This window comes from Mobula hypostoma, chromosome 14, assembly GCF_963921235.1.
Source record: "Mobula hypostoma chromosome 14, sMobHyp1.1, whole genome shotgun sequence".
In the NCBI taxonomy this organism is placed as follows: Eukaryota; Metazoa; Chordata; class Chondrichthyes; order Myliobatiformes; family Myliobatidae; genus Mobula; species Mobula hypostoma.
This window is the reverse complement of record NC_086110.1, coordinates 12,146,927-12,173,066: the sequence shown is the minus strand read 5'-3', so window position 1 is coordinate 12,173,066 and position 26,140 is coordinate 12,146,927. Positions and strand designations below refer to the sequence as shown.

Here is a 26,140-nt window from a genome sequence, read left to right as displayed (position 1 = left end):
ACCATGAATACAAAAGCAAAACACTCCAAGCAACTCCACAAAAAGGTTATTGAAAAGCACAACCCAGAAGATGATACAAGAAAATTTCCAAGTCACTGAATATCCCTTGGAGTACAGTTAAGTCAATCTTCGAGAAATGGAAAGAATATGGCACAGCTTTAAATCTGCCTAGAGCAGGCTGTCCTCAAAAACTAATTGACTGTGCAAGAATGGAACTAGTGAGGGAGGCCACCAAGAGACCTGTGACAACACTGGAGGAGTTGCAAGCTTCAGTGGCTGAGATGGGAGAGGCTGCTGCCTGTTGCCTGGGCACTTCACCATTTGCAGCTTTGTGGGAGAGTGGCAAAGGGAATCCCACTGTTGGGGGGAAAAAAAAACTCATGAAATATCGGCTAGAGTTTGCCAGAAGGCATGTGGCTGACTTTGAAGTCAGCTGGAAGAAGGTTCTATGGTCTGATGAAACCAAAGGTGAGCTTTCTGACCATCAGACTAAACTCTGTTTGGCGTAAGCCAAGCACCGCATAGCATCAGAAATACACCATTCCTACTGTGAAGCATGGTGGTGGCTGCATCATGCTATAGGGATGCTTCACTGCAGCAGGCTGGAAGGCTTGTGAAAGTAGAGGGTAAAATGAATACTGCAAAATACAGGGAAATTCTGGAGGAAAAACCTGATACAGACTGCAAGAGAACTACGACTTGAGAGAAGATTTGTTTTCTAGCAAGATAATAACCTCCAACATAAAGCCAAAGCTACACAAGAATGGCTTAAAAATGATCCCCATGAAATCTGACAGAGCTTGAGTAGCTTTGTAAAGAAGAATAGGGAAAAATTGCCGTATTCAGATGTACAAGGCCGATAGACCTATCCACACAAAAGCTGTAATCCTGCCAAAGGTGCCTCTACTAAATATTGACTCAAAGGAGGTGAATACTTATGCTGTCAATTATTTTGTGATTTATATTTGTAATTAATTTAGATCACTTTGACAGGATGAAGTATTTTTCTGTTGATCAGGGTCCAAAGAAAGCCAAATTAAATCCACTGTGATTCAATGTTGTAAAACAATAAAACATGAAAACTTCCACTGTGGGGGTGAATACTTTTTATAGACATTGTGAGACATCTTTGCTCTTTTTGTCAATTCCTCTTGCAATGAACACCGAAACCAACTGCCTTCCTGTTTGCCTGCTACATAGGTAGATTTGCTAGTGACTTGTGTACAAGGACATCTAACTCCTGTTGTATATTAACCTATTTCCAATCTAACATCAGTGAAGTAATGTGCCATCTTGCTGTTCTTTCTTCTACGGTGAATAACTTCACTTTTACCTGAATCTACCTACTCATAAAATCTACACGAGTACTGTGTTATTTACGAACATTGAAATATTGCATTTGGTAACCTCAACTATATTATTAATAATAAGATGAATGATTGAGGGCTATGCTCTGATCCCAATGGTACCCTGGTAGTTACTGCTTGCCACCTGAAAATGCCACAACCCATTTATTCTTGCTTTCCTGGTCTAACAGCTAATTTCAATTCCTTCTAATACTTTACATTCAATACCATGTGATTTCATTTTGTATGTAACCTTTTGTGTGGGACTTTTTCAGAATCTTTCTGAGAATCCAAATATACCGCACTTACTAGTTCTCTTGCATCCATTGTACCAGTGGCATCCTCAAAATATTTGAGTAGATTTGTCAAACAGTGTCTTTCAAAAATCAATGCTAATATCGACAGCTTTGTTGAATGTATTCAAAGTGGAGAATAATAGATTTGTAGATGTTAAGGGAATCAAACGATTGAAGTTAGTGCAATAAAGTGGGACTGAGGTAAAGCATCAGCCATGACAAATAAAACCAGGAGACATAGGAGCAGAATTAAGCCAAATGGCCCTTCGTGTCTGTTCCACCATTCCATTATAACTGATTTATTTTACCTCTGAACCCCATTCTCCTGTCTTCTCCTTTGATTTCTATTAACTTTGTTCTTTACTAATTAAGTACCTACTGTATCAAACTTCTTTTTAAATATACCCAATGACTTGGCCTCAAATCTGTCTATGGTAATAAATTCCACAAATTCACCACCCTCTGGCTAAAGAAATTCCACCCCATCTTGGTTCTAAAGGGATGTCGTTCTATCTGTGTCTACTGGTCCCAAATTCTACAACTATTGTAAACGTCCTCTCCATGTCCACTCAATCTGTGCCTTTCAATATTTGGTAGGTTTCAAAGAGACCCCCCCCACCCCCCCCAGTCATTCTTCTAAACTCCAGTGTGTACAGGCCCACGCTTTCAAATGTTTCACAGACATTAACCCTTTAATTCCACAGATCATTCTCATTCATAAACCTGCTCTGGACCCTCTCTATTGACGACACATCCTTTCCTAGATATGAGGCTCAGAGTTAGTCATAATACCTCAAATTAGCCATATAACAGCCTAGTCATGTTTGTGTTTTTAAACTAGTCTAGGAAAGAAAATGCTTCCTCTTCTAAGCTGGAGATTAACAAAATGTCATTTGCCTCCGAGTGCCTCCCTGTTTTGTGGTAAGGCCTTAAATTTGCGTTAGCTATATCAATTTAAAATGATAAAGGCACAGAAACTGGATTAAGCAATGGGCACTATATATCAATCTTTCTTTGGATGCTTAGATTTGAACAGATGATGTTCTCATAATGAACATATGCTCTGTGCCTGCTACATTTAACATCTATGAGACTGTTAATTGTCCAGAAAACTGGTAGTCATTTCATACTGCAACAATGACATTAAGGGTATTAGTCAGAATTAATTTGCACCACAGAATTTTAAGATACATGTTTAAGACTTCTTAATCACATCTTTCACAATCCTTTTCTGGTGGTGTTCCCATGTTCTTGGACTCTTAATTCTGCCTTTGTATTAATTCCCTTATTGTCACCTAAGCATTTCTTTTTATACTACTTTTGATTGCGCTATAATCTTTGAACCATTCAGTTGTTTTCCACATGGGGAGCATGCCTTATGAGAATAGGTTGAGTGAACTTGGCCTTTTCTCCTTGGAGCAGCGGAGGATGATCTGATAGAGGTGTATAAGATGATGAGAGGCATTGATTATGTGGATAGTCAGAGGCTTTTTCCCAGGGCTGAAATAGCTAGCACAAGAGGGCAGAGTTTTAAGATGCTTGGAAGTAGGTACAGAGGAGATGGCAGGGTAAGTTTTTTACGCAAAGGGTGGTGAGTGCATAGAATGGGCTGCCGGCGACGGTGATGGAGGCAGATACGATAGGGACTCCTGGATAGGTACATGGGGCTTAGAAAAATAGAGGACTATGGGTAACCTTAGATAATTCGAAGTAAGTACATGTTCGACACAGCATTGTGGGCCGAAGGGCCTGTATTGTGCTGTAGGTTTTCTATGTTTCTATGTTTTATTGCAGGATTTATTGTATCTATTATTACCATGTATACTGTTTACTTTGTGAGCTTTACAGCAGCAAGGAACTGAAACTGATTTGAATCTGTAGTATTCATTTTTGAGGCACAGTGGATTTCATTTTAATTCCAAAACGAAGGCTGATACATACAGCTGTGTGCATGATGTGGGCGTTGCTAGATGCAAGGGTGTGGGTAAGGGTATGAGAATATGCACAGCTCAAGTTCACTGTAAATATGCTTATTAGACATAACGATGACAAAACACGTAGCGTAGCGCTTTGGAAAGAAACACTGGTTAATTTCATTTTTCAATCAAACATAATTGAATGTACATTCACAGTCAGGAAGACCTCTTACATCCTCCTACTTCCTCTACAACCATTGCAAATAAACCATAAGATAGAGGAGCAGATAAAGTGTGTTAATATTGTCTGGTAGGTTGTAGTTAATGCGCTACACGGAGCACTGTCACAAGAAAGCAGCATCCATCGTAAGACCATAAGATATAGGAGCAGCATTAGGCCATTTGGCCCATCAAGTCTGCTCTGCCATTTCATCACAGCTGATTCAATTTTCCCTTTAGCCCCAATCTCCTGCCTTCTCTCTGTATTCTTTCATGCCCGGACTAATCAAAAATCTATCAACCTCTGACTTAAATATACTTAATGACTTGGCCTCCACAGCTGCCTGGGGCAATTAATTTCACAGATTCACCACTCTGGTTAAAGAAATTTCTCCTCATCTCCATTCTAAATGGATGTCCCTCTATTCTGAGGCTGTGTTCTCTGGTCTCCCACCAAAGGAAATATTGCTTTCACATCCACTCTGTCAAGGACTTTCAAATTCAGTAGGTTTCAGTGAGATTCCCCCCACCCCCCCCATTCTTCTGAATCCAGTAAGTACAGACTCAAAGCCATCAAACACGCCTCATGTGAAAAGCCATTCAATTCCTGAATCATTTAAACCCTCTCCAATATCAGCATATCCTTTCTTCGATGAGGGGCACAAAACTGCTCACAATACTCCAAGTGAGGCCTCACCAGTGCCTTATAAAGCCTCAACATTACATCGATGCTTTTATATTTTAGTCCTCTAAAAATAATTTGGTCCCCTTTTTACATTACAACTCATCATGTTGACTGCAATTTTGCGCTATAACATGCCTTCCTTGGCATCAACGCAACCTGAAAATTAACCTTTAGGGAATTCTGCACAAGGCCGCCCAAGTCCCTTTGCACCTCTGAGTTTTGAATTTTTTTCTCCATTTAGAAAATAGTCAGCTTTTTCATTTCTTCTACCAAAGTGCATAATCATTCACTTTCTGGCAGTGTATTCCATCTACTACTTCTTTGATCGTTCTCCTAATCTAAGTCCTTCTGCAGCCTCTGCTTCCTTAACACTACCTGTTCCTCCAGCTATCCTTGTGGCATCTGCAAACTTGGCCTCAAAGCTATCAGTGCCGTCATCCAAGTAATTGACATATAACATAAAACAAATTGGTCCCCACAAGCCCCTGTGGAATACTACTAGTCACCAGCAGCCAACCAGAAAAGGCTCCCTAAATTCCCACTCTTTGCCTCCTGCCAATCAGCCAGTGTTCTATCCATGCTAGTATCTTTCCTGTAATACCATAGGATCTAAATTTGTTAAGCAGCCTGGTATGGCACCTTGTCGGAGGCCTTCTGAAAAACCAAGTACACAACATCCACCAATTCTCCTTTGTCTATCCTGCTTGTTATTTCTTCAAAGAATTGCAACAGATTTGTCGGGCAAGATTTTCCCTTGCTGACTTTGGCCTATTTTGTCATGTGCCTCAGAGTACCCTGAAACCACATCCTTGACAATCGACTCCAACACCTTCCCAACCACTGAGGTCACCCTAACTGCTCTGTAATTTCCTTTCTTCTGCTTCTCCCTTTTTGAAGAGCAGAGTGAGAATTGCAATTTTTCAGTCCCCTGGAACCATGCCAGAACCTAGTGATTCTTACCAAAATAATTACTAATGCCTCCACAATCTCTCAGCCACCTCTTTCAGAACCCTGGGGTGTAGACCAACTGGTCAGGTGTCTTATCAACCTTCAGACTTTTCAGTTTCCCAAACACCTTTTCCCTAGTAATTGCAGCTTCATTCATTTTTGTCTCCTAATACTCTTGAACTTCCGACGTACTGCTAGTGTCTTCCACAGTGAAGACTAATGTAAAAAAATTGTTCAGTTCATCTGCCATGTCCTTGTCCTTCACTACTACCTCTCCAGCATCAACTTCCAGTGGTACGATACCTTCTCTCACCTCTCTTACACTTTAGGTATCTGAAGAAACTTTTGGTATTCTATTTAATACTATTGGCTAGCTTGCCTTTGTATTCCATCTTCTCTTTCTTTATGACATTTTAGTTGCCTTCTGTTGGTTTTTAAAAGTTTCCTAATTCTCTAACTTCCCACTAATTTTTGCTCTATTATGTGGCCTTTCTTTGTCTTTTATGTTGACTTTGATATCTCTTGTCGGCCATGATTATATCATCCTGCCTTTAGAATATCATTTCTACTTTGGGATGTATCTATCCCGTGCCTTCCAAATTGTTCCTTGAAACTCCAGGCACTGCTGCCTTGCCATCATTCCTACTGGTGTCCCTTTCCAATCAAGTTTGTCTAGCTCCTCTCTTACACCTCTCTAATTCCCTTTACTCATCTTAATACTAATACATCTGACTTTAGCAGGGTGAATTTTATCATATTATGATCACTATCTCCTAAGGGTTCCTTTACCTTCAGCTCTTTAATCAATTCTGGTTCACTCCACAACACCCAATCCAGAATAGTTGATCACTTAGTGGGCTCAGCCACGAGCTGATCTAAAAAGCCATCTTGTAGGCACTCTACAAATTCCCACTGATTCTCCCAGCACCAACCTGATTTTTCCAATGTGCCTGCATATTGAAATCCTCCATGACTATCATAACATTGCCCTTTTCACATGCATTTTCTACCTCACATTGTAATTTGTAGACCACATCTTTGCTACTGTACAGAGGTATGTACAGTATATCACTCCTATCAGGGTCTTTTCACCCTTGCAGCTTTACCCACAATGACTCTACACCTTCTGATCCTATGTCACCTCTTTCTAATGATTTGATTTCATTTTCTACCAACAGAGCCACCCCACCCTCTCTGCTTACCTACCTGTCCTTTTGATATAATCTGTATCATTGGACATTAAGCTCCAATCAATAATGTTCTTTTAGCATGACTTAGTGATACTCACAATGTCATGCATGTCAACCTCTAGCTATGCTACAAGTTCATCTACCTTATTCTGTATACTGCGTGCATTTAAGTATAATGCCTTCAGTGCTGTATTCATCACCTTTTTGATTTTGTGTCCCTTTTACATTGCAACTCATCGAGTTGACTGCAATTTTGTGCGGTCATCAGCCTCTACTTGCAATGAATCTCACTACACACTGCCGTTGTTTGTAAAGACCGTAAGGCATAGGAGCAGAATTAGGCCATCTGACCCATCGAGTCTGCTCTGCTATTCAATCGTGGCTGATTTTTTTTTTCTCTCCTCCTCAACCCCAGTTCTCAGCCTTCTCCCCAAAGCCTTTGATGTCATGACTAATCAAGAACCTATCAATCTTTGCCTTAAATGAACCCAATGACCTGGCCTCCACAGCTGCACGTGGTAACAAATTCCACAAGTTCACCACCCTTTGGCTAAAGAAATTTCTCCGCATCTCTATTTTGAAAGGGTGTCCCTCTATCCTAAGGCTGTGCCCTCTTGTTCTAGACTCTTCCACATTGGGAAAACATCCTTTCCACATCTATTCTGTCTAGGCCTTTCAATATTCTAAAGGTTTCAATGAGATCCCCCCTCATCCTTCTGAATTCCAGTGAGTACAGACCTAGAACCATTAAATGTTCCTTGTATGATAACCCTTTCATTCCTGAAATTATCCTTGTGAACCTCCTCTGGATCCTCTCTTAAGCCAGCACATCTTTTCTAAGATGAAGGGCCCAAATTTGTATTGCTATATTTATGCTCTATTCTTGGTTGGTGCGGCTGTAACGAAACCCAATTTCCCTCGGGATCAATAAAGTATATCTATCTATCTATCTAAACTACTCAAGGTGGGGCCTCACCAGTGCCTTATAAAGCCTCAGCATCACGTCCTTGCTCTTGTATTCTAGACCTCTTGAAATTAATGCTAATATGGCATTTGCCTTCCTCACCACCAACTCTGGTCCTCCCGTTTGGAGGTCGACGATCCAATTGCTGAGGGAGGTACAGAGGCCCAGGTTCTGTAGCTTATCGATCAGGACCGTGGGAATGATGGTGTTAAATGTTGAGCTATAGTCAACAAACGGCATCCTGACATAGGAGTTTCTATTGTTCAGGTGATCCAAGGCCGTTTGAAGAGCCATTGAGATTATGTCTGTCAAATTTTAGTGGGTTCAGGTCCTTGCTGAGGAAGGAGTTCATTCTAGCCATGACCAACCTCTCAACATATTTCATCGCTGTTGATGTGAGTGTTACTGTCTTTTCAGGCAGCTCGCACTACTCTTCTTAGGCGCTAATATAATTGTCTTTTTGAAGCAGGTGGGAACTTCTGACCATAGTAGTGAGAGGTTGAAAATGGCCTTGAATACTCCTGCCAGTTTGTTCGCACAAGTTTTCAGAGCCCTACCAGATACTCCATCAGGGCCTGCTGCCGTGTGAGGGTTCATCCTCCTGAAAGACAGCTTGACATTAGTCTCCGAGAGAGAGATCACAGGGTCACCAGATGCAGCAGGGATCTTCACAGCTGTAGTTACTTCTCCCTTTCAAGGTGTTGAGCTCATCTGGCAGTGAAGCATCGCTGTCATTAATGCTATTGGGTTTCGCTTTGCAGGAAGTAATGTCTTGCAAACCCTCCCAGAGTTGATGTGCATCCGGTGTTGCCTCCAGTTGTTTCTTCGCTCTTGAAATAGCCCCCTGCATGTCATACCTTGTGGAGGAGATGTTACCAATCTGAACTGACTGGTGTCTACAAGTGAGAAAATCAAGGATGAAATTGCACAAGGAGGTATTGAGGCCCTGACCTACAGAGGCCTCAATATTGAGGCCAAGGCCTTGAAGCTTATTGATTAGTTTTGAGGGGATAGTGGTATTAAATGCTGAGCTTTAATCAATAAAGAACATCCCAATGCATGCACCTTTTCTGTTCAGATTTTCCAGGGCTGAGTGAGGAGCCAATGAAATGGCATCTGCTGTGGACCTATTGCTCCGGTAGGCAAATTAGAGCAGATCCAAGTTTCTTCTCAGGCAAGAGTTAACATGTTTCATCACCAACTTCTCATAACACTTCATCACTGTGGATGTAAGTGCTACTGGACGATAGTCAATGAGGCAGGTTACTACGTTCTTCTGAGGCACAGGTATAAGTGAAGTCTGCTTTAAGCATTTGGGTACCTCAGACTGCTGAAGCGAGAGTTTAAAGATCTCAGTGAACACTCCAGCCAGTTGGTCAAGACATGTCTTTAGTACTTTGCCAGATACCCCCATCTGGGCTGTATGCTTTTCGTGGGTACACCTTCCTGAATGCTGCTCTCATGTCAGCCTCAGGGAATGACATTACAGGATCATCAGGGGCTGTGGGAGTTCATGATGGTTCCTCCAGGTTTTGACAGTCAAAGTGAGCATAGAAGGCATTGAACTCCTCTGGAGGCAAAGCCTGTGTCACTTGATTTAACTTTGTAAGAGGTGATTGTATTCAAGCCCTGCCACAACTGTTAAGCATCTTTTGTTGATTCACGTTTAGTTTGGAACTGTCACTTTGCCTGTGAGATGGTTTTCCAAAGATCATACGTAGACCTCTTGTAACTTTCTTGTTCACCAGACTTGAATGCCTCTGATCTGGCCCTCAGCAGTTTGTGAATCTCATGGTTCATCCAAGGATTCTGGTTGGGAAGACTCTGAATGATTTTGTGGGGATACACTCATCTACAACTGTTTCAATAAAATCTGTGACAACTATGGTGTATACATTCAGATCCACAGATGATTCCTTGAACATGGCCCAGTCCACTGACTCGAAGCAATTCCAATGCTGCCTCCCCCGACCATCGCTTTATTGTCCTAATCTGTAGAACTTTGTTCTGTAGCCTTTGCCTGTATGCAGGTAGGAGAAGGACAGTTAGGTGATCAGGTTTACCGAGATGCAGTCTGAGCATGGAATGGTAGGCATTCCTTATCTTAGTATAACAGTGTTGGGACCTGTGATGCACAGGTTATATGCTAATAGTGATTAAACAGGGTCTTCTCCAAATAAGACTGGTTGAAGTTCCCAACTTTTATTTGAAATGCATCAGGATGTACTGTTTCTTGTTTGGAGAAGGTATCATGCAGTATCTCAAGTGCTTGATTATAGTTGGCTGCTAGTGGTATGTGTAGTTGGCTGCTAGTGGTATGTAAACTGTGGTCATTATTATGGAGAACTCCCTAGGTAAATAGAATGGATGGCATTTGACCATTAGGTTTTCAAGGTTGTGGGAGCACGAGTTCGACAAATCCGTCACATCAGAACACTGCCAAGAGTTTATGATAAGTTACACACTTCCACCTTTTCACCTTTTCTGAATCAGTAGATCAGTCCATCCTGTGAATCAAGAAGTCTTTGAATCTGATTGATGTATCTGTTGTGCTGGGAGTAAACCAGGTCTCGTTTAAACATAGAACACAACAATCTCTCATTTCCCTCTGATACAGCGATTTTGACCTCAGGTCCTCAATTTTATTCTTTTGTGACTGCACATTTGCTAACAAAATGCTGGATAGGGGGGGGGTTCATCCTTCAGTGTTTTAGCCTGGCCCGGCTATAGCAATGAACCTTCATCCACTCAAGTAGTTGTACCTGCTTGTTTGTGAGTTAAGTCTGCTAAGTACTACATAAGATTGTGAGATTTGTAGATCAGTAAATTGATTTAAAAGTATATTGCTTAAAAGGAAATTACATGCTGTAGATTGCAGTGAGAGTAGTTCCAAAGAGGTATATTTAGAAGATATGCCAAGTTAGGGGAACCCTAGCTGACGAGATGTTGAGGCTCCGGTAAGGATGGATCTTGTTTAGGCAGCTGGGTATGAATGAAACTCTAGATGAATACAAAAAGTAAAAGACCAGGCTTAAAGGAGAAATCAGAAGGAGAAAATAAGGTTATGAGATGGAGTTGGCAGGCGGGGTTAAAGATAATCTCAATAAGTTCTCTAGTTAAAAGGCGACTTGAGAGAAACTAGGTCCTGTTAAAGACCATCAGGATCACCAGAAGATGGTTGCGATTTTTGATGTCTATTTCTTCTCTGTGTTTAGCAAGGACAACATCTTAGGTCCCAAAGAAATTAGTATATTAAGTCGCGAGGTCTTAGATCATATGCGTCATACGAGGAAAGAGGTGTTTGAAGCCCTAAAGAGCATTAAGGCAGACAAATCCCTAGGGCCTGACCAAGAACACCCTTGACCATATAGGAGGCCAGAAAAGAAATCACAGAGGCCCTTGTAGAGATATTTGCTTTGTTATCAGCCATCATCAAAGTTATTGAAGACTGGAGGGTGGCTAATGTTGTTCCATTGTTCAAGAAGGGCAGCTAGGGCAGTAAATGACTACAAGTATACTACAAGCAAGTATACTACCAGCTAATATCCAGGCAACTGAGAGCAGAGTTGATGAACTAACAGTGAAACTGACCCATGAAAGGGAACTGAGAGACAGTTGTGTGCTTTATTTCACTGAAACATGGCTTACACCCATTCCACCTGACTGCGCATGCAACCTCAGGGCTTCTCAGTTCTCTGGTTAGATCATATGGCATCTTGGGCAAAGCAAGAGACAGAGGGTCTGCTTCCTAATCAACTCTTAATGGTGCTCAGACTTGACGATCCTGATGAGTTTCTGGTCACATAACCTGGAATATTTAACAATGAAATGCCTTCCATGCTACCTACTATGGGAGTTCAGTTACTTTCTTGATGGCAGTCTATGTACTCCCCACTTTCCCCACCCCCCCAGGCAGAAGTAAAGGCTGAACTCACTGAATATAGCTATGTTCAACAGGCTTGAAATGGGAAGCCATGCTCTCTTCATCACAGCTGTTAAAATTCATCTTCATACAAGCCAACCTCTGGAGTATTTAACCTAAATATTGCCAGCGTGTCTGCTGTCTCATCAGTGGCTCAAATAACCATGACCATTGCTACACAATTGTCAAAGATACTTGACAGGCCACCCCCTATTCTACCAGGCTCTGTTGCTTCTCCCTGCAATGGTATGCAAAAGTTTGGGCACCCCTGGTCAAAATTTCTGTTACTGTGATTTGGTAAGCAAGTAAAAGATGACCTGATTTCCAAAAGGCATAAAGTTAAAGATGACACATTTCTTTAATGTTTTAAGCAAGATTACTTTTTTTGTTTCCATCTTTTACAGTTTCAAAATAACAAAAAAGGAAAAGGGCCCGAAGCAAAAGTTTGGGCGCCCTGCTTGGTCAGTACTTAGTAACACCCCCTTTGGCAAGTATCACAGCTTGTAAACGCTTTTTGTAGCCAGCTAAGAGTCTTTCAACTCTTGTTTGGGCTATTTTTGCCCATTCTTCCTTGCAAAAGGCTTCTAGTGCTGTGAGATTCTTGGGCCATCTTGCATGCACTGCTCTTTTGAGGTCTATCCACAGATTTTCGATGATGTTTAGGTCAGGGGCCTGTGAGGGCCATGGCAAAACCTTCAGCTTGCGCCTCTTGAGGTAGTCCATTATGGATTTTGCAGTGTGTTTGGGATCATTATCCTGTGTAGAAGCCATTCTCTTTTTATCGTCAGCTTTTTTACAGATAGTGTGATGTTTGCTTCCAGAATTTGCTGGAACTTAATGGAATTCATTCTTCCCTCTACCAGTAAATACTCCCTGTGCCACTGGCTGCAACATAAGCCCAAAGCATGATCGATCCACCCCTGTGCTTAACAGTTGGAAAGGGGTTCTTTTCATGAAATTCTGCACACTTTTTTCTCCAAACATACTTTTGCTCATTGCGGCCAAAAAGTTCTATTCAAAAGGTTCAAAGGAACATCTAAACAAGCCTGATGCATTTTGGAAACAAGTCCTGTGGACTGATGAAGTTAAAATAGAGCTTTTTGGCCGCAATGAACAAAGGTATGTTTGGAGAAAAAAGGGTGCAGAATTTCATGAAAAGAACCCCTCTCCAAATGCCTTCTGAAAATCTAAGTAAATGGCATCCACCGCCTCTCCTTTGTCCATCCTGCTTGTTACTTCCTCGAAGAATTCTAACAAATTTGGCAGGCAGGATTTCCTTTTACAGAAACCATGCTGACTTTGACTTATTTTATCGTTGGTCTCCAAGTGCCCTGAAACCTCATCCTTTATAATAGACTCCAACATTTTTCCAACCACTGAAGTTAGACTAACTGGCCTATAATTTGCTCTCTTTTGCCTTCTTAAACAGTGGTGTGATATTTGCAATTTTCCAGTCCTCCAGGACCATGCCAGAATCAAGCAATTCTTGATAGATCATGACCAATGCATCCGTTATCCCTTCTGCAATCTCCTTCAGGACTCTGGGATATAGTCCTTCTGCTCCAGGTGACTTATTCACCTTAAGACCTTTCAGTTTGCTTCTCACTTTTTCCTTGTGTAATAGCGATGGCACTCACTTCTGCTCCCTGACACTCATAGACCTCTGGCATACAGCTAGTGTCTTCCATAAGCAAAGTATTTACTAAGTTCATCTGCATTTCTTTGCCCCCATTACTACTGCCCCAGCATCATTTTCCAGTGATCCAATATCAACTCTCACCTCCCTTTTACTCTTTATAACTGAAAAAACATACAGTATCCTGCTTTATATTATCGGTTAGCTTGCCCGCATATTTAATCTTTTCTCTTCTCATAGCTTTTTTAGTTGCCTTTTGTTGGATTTTAAAAGCTTCCCATCATCCAACTTCCCTCTCACTTTTGCTACCTTCTGTGCCCTTTCCTTGGCTTTTGTGCAGTCCTTAACTTCCCTTGTCAGCCATTGTTGCCTAGCCCTGCCATTTGAGAACTTGTTCTTCTATGGGACGTATCTATCCTGCGCCTTGTGAACTATTCTCAGAAACTCCAGTCACCTTTGTTCTGCTGTCATCCCTGTTGGTATCCCCTCTAATCCACCTGGGGAAGCTCCTCTCTCATGTCTCTGTAATTCCCTTTATCCCCTTTATCTTCCTCTCAAATTGCACAATGAATTCAATCGTATTATGATCATTGCTTCCTAAGGGTTCCTTTACGTTAAGCTGACTAATAAGAACTGGGTTATTACACAACACCCAATCTAAGATAACCTTTCCCCAGTAGACTCAAGCACAAGCTGCTCTAAAAAGCCATCTGGTAGGCATTCAACAAATTCCCTCTCTTCCAATTTGGCACCAACTTATTTTCCCAATCCCCTTGCATATTGTGACATTACTCTTCTAACATGCCCTTTCCAGCTCCCTTTGCAATCTCAATCCCACATCTTGGCTACTATTTGGAGGCCTATATATGATTCCCATAATGGTTTTTTTAGCCTTGCAGTTTCTTAACTCCACCCACAAAGATTCAACATACTCTGACCTCTCACTTCTTTCTAAAGATGCAATTCCATCTCTTACCAACAGAGTCACGCCACCACAATGGCAAAGCAGACTCAATGGGATGAATGGCCTAATTCTGCTCCTATGCCTTATGGTCTCATCCTGCCTCTTTACTCATCATTGACTCCAGGGATTTTATAGAGCATTCCATAAGCTATTTAGCTGAGAAGCTGGATGCACTTTATACTGGTCCTCAGCTTTACACCAGCCACAAATGGTGCTTCCAGCAGTTGCCCCATTCATTAATAAGATAAAATGTGCAGATGTGGGAAATCAAGGTAAGACACACGAAATACTGGAGGAACTCAACAGGCCACGCAGCATCTGTGGAACAGAGTAAACAGTCAACGTTTTGGGCCGGAACCCTTCATCAAGAATTGCTTCATTCATGTGGTTTTCTCTATTTCTGTGTCTACTAATGTTTCATTTGGTCTTAGATAAAAATACATAAATATTGGTCCTATCTTATTTGAATTAATGAAAATAATGTAATGATGTGGAAGTGAGCAGTAGAAACTAAAATGTCAAATCACAGGCACAGAATACTGAAATAACTAATTCAAAAATTACTCACTTTATCATTGCTTTTTTCTTCTCCCTTTTGGGTTATTTATTGATGCAGTTGGATCAGGAATGGTATTAACAGTGCACAGCATTATCTTCATGAAGTTGTACTCTTATCACGAGGTGAATAGGTGGCTTCGTGAAGAATGGGGACCTCTAGGTCTAAGGACAGCCATGAAACAACCAGGTATATCTATATTAAATATTTGCAAATAGTTTCATATAATTGTTGTTTCATATTTGTTTGTCATTTTGTGATACTGACTTAATGCATCTTTACAGGCATTATGTCATGTGTATTTGGAAATGTTGAAACCAGCGGTAATCGGAACAATATAGATGAAATAATTAATTATCCAGACAACCTGACAGTAAGAGGTATAAGTTTTTATTTTTTCCTTTTGTGAAGACTGCAATATAATGTAACTATTGTTACAGAAAAGAGGAGGAGTGGTTTAATTTATTTACCAATTCCCATTTTTTAAATCTATATTGATTTAGATTTTGTTTTCAGCAGTAAGTTGGAATTTTAGCTTAAAAGCTGCTTCCCAATGAAAAATGATAAGGTCAAGAAAAAGGTGATAGAAATAACTTTTTATCTTGAAACCTAACCCTTACTTATTTTTATTAAGCATTCTTCTGATATGTTTGGCATTCTGTGTGTAGTGGAAACTACACATAGAATGTAGTTTTGAATTAAGTGGAATTATTTTTACCTCTATTCTTGTGAAAATTAGGTATATTTAGAGGGAGAAAGTGGACATATTGCATTCCTCATGGAAACCTCGGACACATCCTTCAAACTTTTCCTCAGTCTTCATGGAAATCTCCAGAGTCAGATAACTGTCTACTTTTGAAGTCTGGTCATAGCCTTGCGAACAATGTGGTTTCCTAGTCTGACTGAGAGTAGCTAGAGCCCCAGTGCTGGAGAAAATCTCTTGGTTTATATTGTGATTTTGTAGGCTGCTGTGAAAACCATGTCTGTTGCCTCTGCTCATTTAGGAGACAGGGCTGTGGATGTTGAATTGGTGCAGCCCGAGTTACTCCTGTTACCGAGACTTCTGCTGCTTCAGAACCTCACACTATATGACAACTTGCTCCTCTTCCTGGACCATCAAATGCTATTTTCAATTGGCAGTGTTTTGCCAGATATGACACATGGTTCTAGAGTTTCCTTATGTGTTTGACAGCTGTCAAGCACATGAGGAAAATTCCAGTGCCACGTACTATTTAGGGCTTTTATTTACTACGTGCCAATGTTTGTTTTTTATGGAGCTGGACAATCTTTGTGAAGGGTTTTACAGGACCCGCTGCTGAGATTGGAGCTAACTTCAACCAGTAGTTTGATCCTCAAAGAGCTGCACACTCTAAGTAGAATATATTTGAAGTAATAATGTTTCAAGTAAGTTATCAGCATAGTGCTACCAGAATAGAGACAAGAAAAGCTCATACCAAGAGAAAGAGGGTACATTGAGATGTCTCTTAAAAAGAAGTATTTTCCCGAGTATGTCTGAGAGAACAAAATTACTATAATTGTCGTCATCTCATACAAGACTGATGCCAACTTGACCTTTCTGCCTTAAATTTTAACTCCATTCTCCTCATCATCATTGTAGTAAATTGTATCATTGTATCATAAGACGGGAGGAGAAGATAGCAACGCAGCGCGCGCAGCTGTCCGGTGAAATGATATCGTGTCTGTTAAATAAGGGCCATGGACAATTCTGATTTGATGAGGACAGATGTGAGAAGCAGAGGAACATCTGGAGAAATTTCTGGAGTGCCTGGTTCACTGCTGTTGTTACTGTGCGATCGAGAATCTCCGAAGGGTAGGCCCCAAAATCCCTGGCTTTGTCTGCTGCTGGTGACCGAGGCTGAGGTCGAAGCGTTCGGATAGAGATGGTGCTTGGTACTCGGTGTCGGAGGGCTGATCAGTGCTCGAAGTTTATGGACGACTCAGAGTCAGACTGTGATCGGGCATGGCAGGGAGAGTCTTCTTCCTTCTCCCGTCCGCGTGAGATGTGGGACTTTCGAGAAACTTTGAACTTTTTTACTATGCCATGGCCTGTTCTTCATCAAGTTTTGGTATTGTTGCACTGTTGTAACTATATGTTATAATTATGTGGTTTTGTTAGTTTTTCAGTCCTGGTCTGTCCTGTGTTTCTGTGATATCACACCGGAGGAATATTGTATCATTTCTTAATGCATGCATTACTAAATGACAATAAAAGAGGACTGTGTGTCCTCATAATCTAAAAAAAAAATGAGATCAAAACTCATCACATAAAAGGCAATTTTAGAATACTTGATGTTCTTCTAACAGGCCTGGCACTTATTCTTTTCGCTCTTTTAATTTGCATAAAATATTTATTGCCTTTTGTTATGTTAGTATTTGAGTTATTACTTTCATTGATACTGTAAACAAAGAATTTTTTTGCTGCCAAGTTGGTATATTTATCACAATGTAAATTGATTTTATTAAATGTACATTTCTCAATTTGTCATATAGTACTGTAGTGCTCAAAAGACATAATGAAGAAAAACTGTAGTTAGTTGTAATATATCTTCAATTGTTATCACTAGTTAATGAAATGTTATTTTTTGTGAATCTTCTTTTTAGATCTCTACTATTTTTTATTTGCACCAACACTCTGTTACCAGATGAATTTCCCAAGATCTGCAAAAGTACGAATACGATTCCTTCTGAGACGTCTACTTGAAATGGTGAGAATCTGAATGTGCTGCTGTGCAACAACAAATATAGATATTTCATTTCAAGACTTCTTGCTAAGTGGGTAGTGAAGGACTAACATTCAAGTTTATGTATCTGACGTACTGTAACCAGCTGCTATTCAGTATAACCAAGAACAACCTGATGAATCTTTCTTTAACTTTACCTTCCCAGCTATAAAGATACACCTGACTTTGCAATTGAATTTTATTGCATGCCACACAAATGGAAGTATATTGAGAACAATACCCGAGATTTTGCCCAGTGACCAACATCTTTTATTCACCTGAACAGAAATAAGCTAGTTTTGTACATTTATGTGAGCTCATCTCATTTAAATATTTCAGTGTTATTTCCACTGGTTAATGTGTGAAATATTGGGTATGTTACAAAGATCATTCGCTTGAATATTTAGCATAAGGAGGTGACAGGTGAACTGTTTGCTTGTCTTGTGTTATAACTTTGTTTTCATGTAATAAGTAAATTGAGATACAGTAGCAGTTTTAGTTGAAAGAAGGAAGTGATGGGACTGTCAGTTGTGTAGATAACCTTGAGTATTGAGGGCTAACTAGCCCATCTGCAGTGTAACAATTCTACAACTCTAATTCTATGATCCTTGAAAAGCGTTAAAAGAAAAAAAGTAGTTGACAAAAAGATATCCTGAATAAAATAATAATCACCTTGGTAATAAAATACCCATTTCCTGGAGGATTTGATGTAAATTCTGGTAAAAATGCAGTGATATTCAATCATAAAAAATACATAGGTATCAATAAACATGATACTGCAGGAACTCAGTGCATCAGGCAACATCTGCTGAAGAAAATGGGCTGTGCACGTTTTGGGTTCAGATCCTTCATCTGGAGGAATGTAGCACCTCAGACAAAATCTATGGAGGGAAATGAACAATTCAAATTCAGCCGATTCAGACTGAGACCCTTCATTAGGATCAGCATTTTGTTTGTTGCTATACATTCATGTATTTTCAGTCCCTTGTGTCTCTATATTAAAATTTACTTTTCTTGATAGATTCAGTTGATTTGGGGTGACTCGATTTAAAATGTACCTTAAATGATTCCAGCTTGTACCAGAACACAAGGAAATCATGGGAGTAGGCCACATGGTCTCTCATGGTTATCTAACCATTCAATATGATCACAGTTGATCTGCCTACATCTCAGTTCCTTTCCTCTAGCAATTTTTAATATCCTTGAATTCTGCGATCTTTCAAAAAAATTAACTACTTCCTCTTTAATTACATCAAATGGTTTAGCCTTCACAACTCTCTGGACTAGAGAATTAGGGAGTTATTTAGTATTACTCAGTTCATCCAGCACTGAATCTTTCTTTGGCTGTCTCAGGTGAAAATGACATTGGTATTTTGTTAGAAATGAGGCTCCTGTCTGCCCTTTTCTAGGCCTTTCATTTCTCCAACACTTTTCTCAATCTTTCTTGTCACAATGTTGCATCCATGATAAACTTTCCACAAGAGTAGAGGGTGTCTTCAGAACTAATGAGACACTGTCAACCTATAGCTATGAAGCCTTAGACCCGGCACAAAACTCTTGGAATATTGGGCCTTGCTTTTTGCTTCTGATTGTTGAACTATCACTTGATATGACTTGAGCAGTCACCTTAAGGCACTGTTAACACTCATGTCATCCTTCAAAACAATTGGAAAATTAAGCAAATCAACATCACAGTCCTTTCACTGTCAGACATTCCCAGCACTGAAGCTCCAGATATACTCAGTGACTGTATTGGACAGATCATGTTGTTCACATGCCCAACACCCCTTGAATTGTCACCGGAGAGAACACCAGTGGGACGGGATCCAAGAATGTGCTCAAAACCTCATTGATTGGAATATCCCCTCTGACTTGGTGGAATCTTGAGTCATGGCCTTTCAAAGTGAAGAAAGAGCATCTGGGCTGATGTTGAGTACGTTGGGTTTATGTATGGGAATCATGCAGAAGTCTTGAATGAACAGTGAAGGAGTGTGCTGCCTCAGAAAGATCCCACCTGCCCCATCTATGGAAGAGTCTGATGTACACCTCAAAATCTACCTTGGAAGTAATGGAACTGTTTGTGATTCAAAACACTTACTTGCATTGTTCATTTGTTTAACATGTTTATACAAAGCTAAGCACAAGATCTTCCAACATTCATTGCATATTTGCACCATGGAAATCACTGTCAGGATCAGTGAGATTTGCACTGGAAAGGAAGTGGTAATAGAAATGATCCCACTACTTTAAGTGCTCACTTTCACTTATTTGGATTTGCTCTTCTGTTAATGTTTTGATAATTTAGTTAATTCTGTGTTTTGTGGACAGCAAATCCACATTGTCAGGTTGCTTCCTCCTCCACCACCACCTCCCCCCCCCAAGTTTTGTAGCCATGTGCACTAATTTTTGCACATCGGTTGTTTGACATTGTTTAGGTATAGTTTTTCATAAATTCTATTGTATTCCTTTATTTTCCTGTAAGTGCCTGTATGAAAATTAATCTCAAGGTATTATATAGTGACATATACATACTTCTAAAAATTTACTTAGACTTTGACTTTCAGTTAATTCCAGGGAAATGGATGTGATCAGGTGTTATAAGTGGAATTTTCACAAGCTTTCCTTGGCCCTGTGGGTCTTCTCTGGGTTCTCCTATTTCCTCCCACATTCCAAAATAGGTTATTGGCCACTATACTCTGTAGCATTAGCAGATAGCAAAAAGAATCAAAGAGGTGATGGGTGGGTAAGAGGGAATAAGATACTGGAGCAGAGTATTGAGGAGTGGGTAAATGGAACTGATGGGATTTCCTCTGTTGGGTGCTGGCATGGATCTGATGGGCTGAATAGCCTGTGTTATAATAACTAAGAGCCTGTACTGGAACAGTTTGGCTAGAGGCACTGATAGTTCTGTAGCACAAATATTAAGTATTCTTACAGGAATGTTATCAATATCTAAAACCTTAATTGTATCTGTTGCAGTTGGGCATTTCCCAATTCCAAATGAGGGGAATCAAATTGGCAGGACTGTCTTCAAGAGAAATTGATTTAGATCAAACAGTTGACTCAACTAGCTGAAGATGATTACATCCATTTTAATATTTGCCTTCTGAATTCAAATTCTTGATTCTCCACTACTGAGGATGAGGATTTTCATGCAGCATTTTCCTTGTATCGATTCTTTTCAAATGGATGTACCACCATTTCAAAACTGCTGGTGCCTCGTAATATTCTACTAACCCAGTTAACTACTGAACGTATATGATACACAGAGCATCAGCTGTTTATATTATGAGTGAACTCACAGTAAGATCAGCCACAAGCTATTAAAACGCTGAGCTTTTGCTTTGCTCCTACTTCTTTCCTGCTTGAAAATACTTCTTGAAACCTGTCCCTTCGAAGTAATGATTGCCTGCCTTACTTTTCCTTCTGTGTCTTAATATCAAGGCCTGTTTTTTAAATCCTCCTTCCAAGTGCCAGAGAAGGTTCAGGTACCTTGAAAATACTGCAGGTTATTCTAATTGCTGATGCTTTACATTCTAATAGTTTTACAATAGCTTTATAAGTGTTACTTCACTGAACTCAAAATGATTGCTTTATTCTTTTTGAGAAGAGGTAGTTTGTATTAATAGTAGTGTGCTTCTGAAAAGCAGTAAGATTAGTGAGGTGAATGGGTACAATATTACTGGTATCTTTTTTTCATCAGAAGATATTATAGTAATTTGATAAACAAACTCTCTCCTGTATTACAGTTCTTTTTGATTCATCTTTTTGTTGGACTGATTCAGCAGGTAGGATTGAAGTTACAAATACTGTATATGCTATGAAGGTGTCTGACAGGTGTTCTTACAGATAGGTTCTTAAATTGATGTATATGATCATTCTGCAACCTGGGAGCTAAACTGGCATTGCAGAAGCTGTCATATGAATTTCAGTTTCTGCATCAAAATACCAAGGCAAAAATCTATCAAGTAGTTCATGATTATTATTCTATGTTTGATAATTAGTTATTTCATATGAAAACAGTGCTTAAGGAGTTCTTTCTATAAAGGTACATGTATATATAGACAATCATTAGACTAATGTTTAAATCTTATGACAAATTTCAATATAAAACTAGTTAGTAAGGAAGGTATTACAACTGACAGTAATAACCATTTTATAGCATATGCCTGCACTTACTTGCTAACGTAAGGAGGGTAAGTATTCTGTTTTGCATTTGCTTGCATATAAATTGAATTTGAAAGTGTAGCCTGGAGGGAAAATTAAAGGTACTGAAGACTTAAGTGAAAAGAATAAACACTATCATCTATCAGAAAACTTCAGTGGTAAATATTACAAACCTGAAAACTGTAATATTGAGTACATAATAATCACAACTAGACTATGTTCATTTCTACAACTGACAAGGTGTGTGTGCACAAATATATCCCAAGTCCACTATCTGATGATACGTTGTATTTGTGTGCAGAAATGTGAAACTAAGCTACTCAACTAGCAATGACCCCCACATAGTTTTTTTCACTTCAAAATCTTTATTCTTAAGAAAAATGATGTATCGTCTCTTGGATTTATAATGATGGGATTATTCAAAATATGTACTGTACGTCAAGAAAATGATTCACAGGATGTTCAAGCAAATGCTTTTAACCGTTTTCTGTTTCACCCCCCCCCCCCCCGACCCACCTAAGAATGTTATGTCTGGATTAAACTAAGAAAAGCTGCACTTTCAGTTCTGAAAAGAATCACAGTCCCAAATAATTACCATTTCTCTTTCCACAGATATTGCCTGACTCGCTCTGTTTATAAATACTCTAGTGCAATCTGGGGAGGGGTTGTTGTTCAGTGAATTTGGCTGGTGGACTCTTACTTCAATAGCTTTGCCCAATGCAGCTATATAACATTCAAGTTAATCTTATTAGTGTGATGTGTCACATTTTTAAATGTTTGCCATGTACTATTGCAGAATGAGTTATCTCCAGGTAGGTTAATTATGAACTTCTGATGAAATATGGTAAGTTTAATAGTTTAAACTTTTTTATAGCTTAATACTTTGCTATAGCTATTTATGAAAATATATTCCTTGTTGATTCCAGGATATTAATGAAGGTGATTCCATTTTACAGCAGCTCAATAGTGTCAAGGGTATTAGTTTAAATTCCATATTTATTTAATTTACTTCAATTTATATTCCCCTGTTATGATGAGATTCAGACTCATAGGCTTGTTAATTTCTTGTCATCTGAATGTCAGGAATTTAGGCACTGTAGTCTATTTGTCAGCAGAAAGAGTAGGCCTCAAAGGGATAGTTTGTAAGTGGTTTCTAAATTTTATCATTCAGTTGACAGCATAATCAGTTAATTTGTTTTTCAATTTGACTTCAACTGTAGTCCTGCATTTGTTTGAAAGAAGTGGTTAATGCTATGCTTACTTAGCATGGCTAACCAACTTAATCAGAAACAGTAACCAGGATGTGGGATATAAATTACAATGTGAGTTAGAAAAAGCATGTAGTAAAGGCAATGCTACAATAGTGATGGCAGATTTCAACATGCAGATTGCAAAAATCAGCTTAGTACTGGATCTCCAGAGAGGGAGTTGGTAGAATGCTAACAAGATGACTTTTTAGAGTAACTTGTGGTTGGTTCTGCTACAAGAAAGTCAATGGGTGTTGTGTATGAACCAGATTTGATTAGGGAGCTTAAGATAAAGGAACCCGTAGGAGCCAGTGATCAAAATATAATCAAATTCATCCTGCAGTTTGGGAGAGAGAAGCTAAAGTATCAGTCTTAAAGTGGAGTAAGGGAATTAAAGAGGCATGAGAGAGGAACTGGCCAAAATTGATTGGAAGGGGACACAAGCAGAGCAGCATTGCAGAACAGCAATGGCTGGAGTTTCTGGGATTAATTTGGAAGGTGCAGGACTGATGCACCCAAAGAAGAAGTATTCTTTCTACCTGGCCTGAAAACTGCATGGTACTTAAATTTTTTTTGTAAACAGTGTCAGTGTTCAGCAAGCTGGTGATTTATTAACAATGAGCTACCAACTTCAGCTCTGTGCTTATTGTTACAATTTGTAACAGTGTTGTAACTTGAAACACTGAATAAATATGTTGAAGCTCTAAAAGATTGTGATATTTTTATTATTTAGAAAATTTATGGATTATATTCATTAACATATTTCACAGTTATATTAACATAAATATCAACATTATCTCAGCATAATTTCAATATTATATTAACATAATATAAAAGAAAATTCTGGTTGTATGGTAACCACTTCTTTTTATGTTGTATGGTAACAAGTTGGATGATGAAATTGATGGCTTTGTGGCCATGTTTACAGATGATACAAAGGAGGAGCAGGCAGTGTTGAGGAATCAGGGAGTCTGTAGAAGAACATAGACAGATTGGGCAAAAAGTGACAGATGGAATATAGTGTAAGGAAATGTGTGGTTATGCACTTTGACAGAAGGAATAAAGATGTAGACTATTTTCTAAACAGGGAGAAAACTTAAAAATCAGAGGTATCAAGGCCTTGGGAGTCCCTGTACAGGATTTCCTAAGCATTAACTTTCAGGTTGAGTTGGTGGTAAGGAAGGCAAATGCAATATTAACATTCATTTGGAGAGGGCTCGAATATAAGAGCAAGGATGTAATGCATTATAGGCTTTATAAGGCATTGGTCAGACAGCATTTGGAGTATTATGACCAGTTTTGAGCCCCAGACCTTTTCTGATCTAAGAAAAGATGTGCTGGCATTGGAGGTGAGTCCAGAGGGTTCATGAGAATAATTCTTGGAATAAAAGGGTTAACGTAGAGGAATGTTTGTTGATTCTGGGCCTGTACTCACTGGAATGTAAAAGAATGAGGGGACTTCACTGAAACCTATTCAATATTGAAAGACTTGGGTAGAGTGGACATGGAGATGAGTGAGACTTGGACCAGAAGGTACAGCCTCAGAATAGAAGGATGTCCATTAGAAGAGAGATGAGGGTGTTGAATTTGTGGAATTCATTCCCACGGTTGGTTAATAGATTCTTGATTAGTCAGAGCATCAAAGGTTACAGGGATAAGGCAGAGGAAAGGGGTTGAAAGGGATAGTAAATAACCATGATGGAATGGCATAGAAGATTGAATGAGTCGATTGACCTATGCCTTATGGTCTCACGACCTTATCACTTGAATCTATGAAAAAACTTCAAGCCTAGAAATAAACCTTTGCTTGTTCCGTGTTGTATCAGCCATGGCTATACAATGTGCATCAAAAATTTACAGTGTAAATATTTTTAATGCACCGAATAATTATACAAAATACTGCCACAAAGGGACATTCTTTCTAAGCAGCTGTGAGCCTCAATAGAAGGTAGTCTATAAGAGGAGACAACAATATTCATAAACATTTCCACCCAAGAACACTTTATTTGATAAATTCCAGTTATCCCTGCTGGAAAAAGCTTTGATTAAGCTTAGCTTTAATATCTCCTGTATTATTGATAGTCTGTGAATATGCACTGTTAACACACTTACAAAATGGACATTGCTGGCACCTGTGGAACCAGGACTTTAGGGCAGAGAAGTGGAAGAAATTCGATGGAGAAATTTTAACTCTAACACCAAAAATAGTAAATTGTTATATGAATGTTGTCTCTATATGTATTTAATTAACCTTAAGGCACTTGTTAAATTATGGTGTTAGTGCATATGACCATTGATTTTTTTTTTCCATTTTTTAAAAAAACATGTTAATACTTAAAGTATTGAATGAAAGAGTGTCATTCAGGTGTGTTGAGTGCTTGGCCACTGCTCTATATCTTTAGCTATTGGAAAATTTATCCGATGCTGGTAGAAATACAATCCATGTATTTAAAAATTATTAGACATGATTTAACATGTAATAGTAGAAACAATCTAATAATTTGTACTTGTAATTAGATTAGCAAATTGATGAAATTGTTGACCAAAAAATTTCCTTGCAGCTTTTGATTTCTAGAGGTAATGCAAGGTTGCATAATCAGTGACATGTATTATGTATCAAGTAATACTTTATACGAATTAGTATTTGATGGTAATTATGTCATGTTTCCCATCCAGCAGTTTAAAACTTCAATACAGTTTATATTGCTAAATTTTAAGCATAATAATATGCTGTTTTTCATTCTGTCTAACAACAAACACATAAAATGTACACTGTCTTTTCACCTAGTGGGTTTTACCAGTGACTCAAAATTCAATGCTGCCCTTTGTTGTGAGTAAGCCTTTCAAAATTTGTTTGTTATTTTTATAAATTTGTTAATAGCTTTTAAAAATTAATTAACTCTTTGTTATTTAAACTAATTTTAGGAGATGAAGCTAACTAAAATAATTGACCAACTGCTGATGATTGCGGTGGGTAATACCATCCTTAATTGTGCTTTTATTCTGAATAGATGCAAGTCAAAAGTGTCTCTACTGTAAATAAGATACATGATTATGCTCATAGCTTTTACTTTGTAGTATTTCTGTTTCTATAATCTTTCATCTGTTTTTAAAAATAGAATTAATTCATAATAAAAATATACTAAGGTAGAAACAATGCAAAGACCTTTTACATTCATGGTCATTACACTCAATCGTGTAAACTTTTGAAGTAAAAGAAAAACACAGACAAATGTTTCGTTGAAGGGTTTCCCCATTCATCCCTGCCCCTCCATGTGCAGTAGGGGAAAGAGCCTAATCTGTGGTCATTCCTACAGAGCCTTAGCATTGGCTGCACTAAGAT

The 26,140-nt window shown here is 39.1% G+C and overlaps 1 protein-coding gene across 4 annotated transcripts in view; it reads left to right on the top strand.

The window, feature by feature from the left end:
• The window catches only part of LOC134356440 (diacylglycerol O-acyltransferase 1-like), a 119,425-nt gene that overhangs the window by 45,625 nt on the left and 47,660 nt on the right, over nucleotides 1-26,140 (top strand). For 2 of the 4 annotated variants that reach the window (XM_063067389.1, XM_063067386.1), the window contains exons 7-11: nucleotides 14,703-14,831; nucleotides 14,927-15,022; nucleotides 17,265-17,368; nucleotides 25,586-25,627; nucleotides 25,723-25,767. In XM_063067389.1, coding sequence (XP_062923459.1) covers nucleotides 14,703-14,831; nucleotides 14,927-15,022; nucleotides 17,265-17,368; nucleotides 25,586-25,627; nucleotides 25,723-25,767 — 416 coding nt within the window. The remainder of the gene's footprint in view (nucleotides 1-14,702; nucleotides 14,832-14,926; nucleotides 15,023-17,264; nucleotides 17,369-25,585; nucleotides 25,628-25,722; nucleotides 25,768-26,140) is intronic. The other 2 variants (XM_063067388.1, XM_063067387.1) reach the window with 2 other exon arrangements.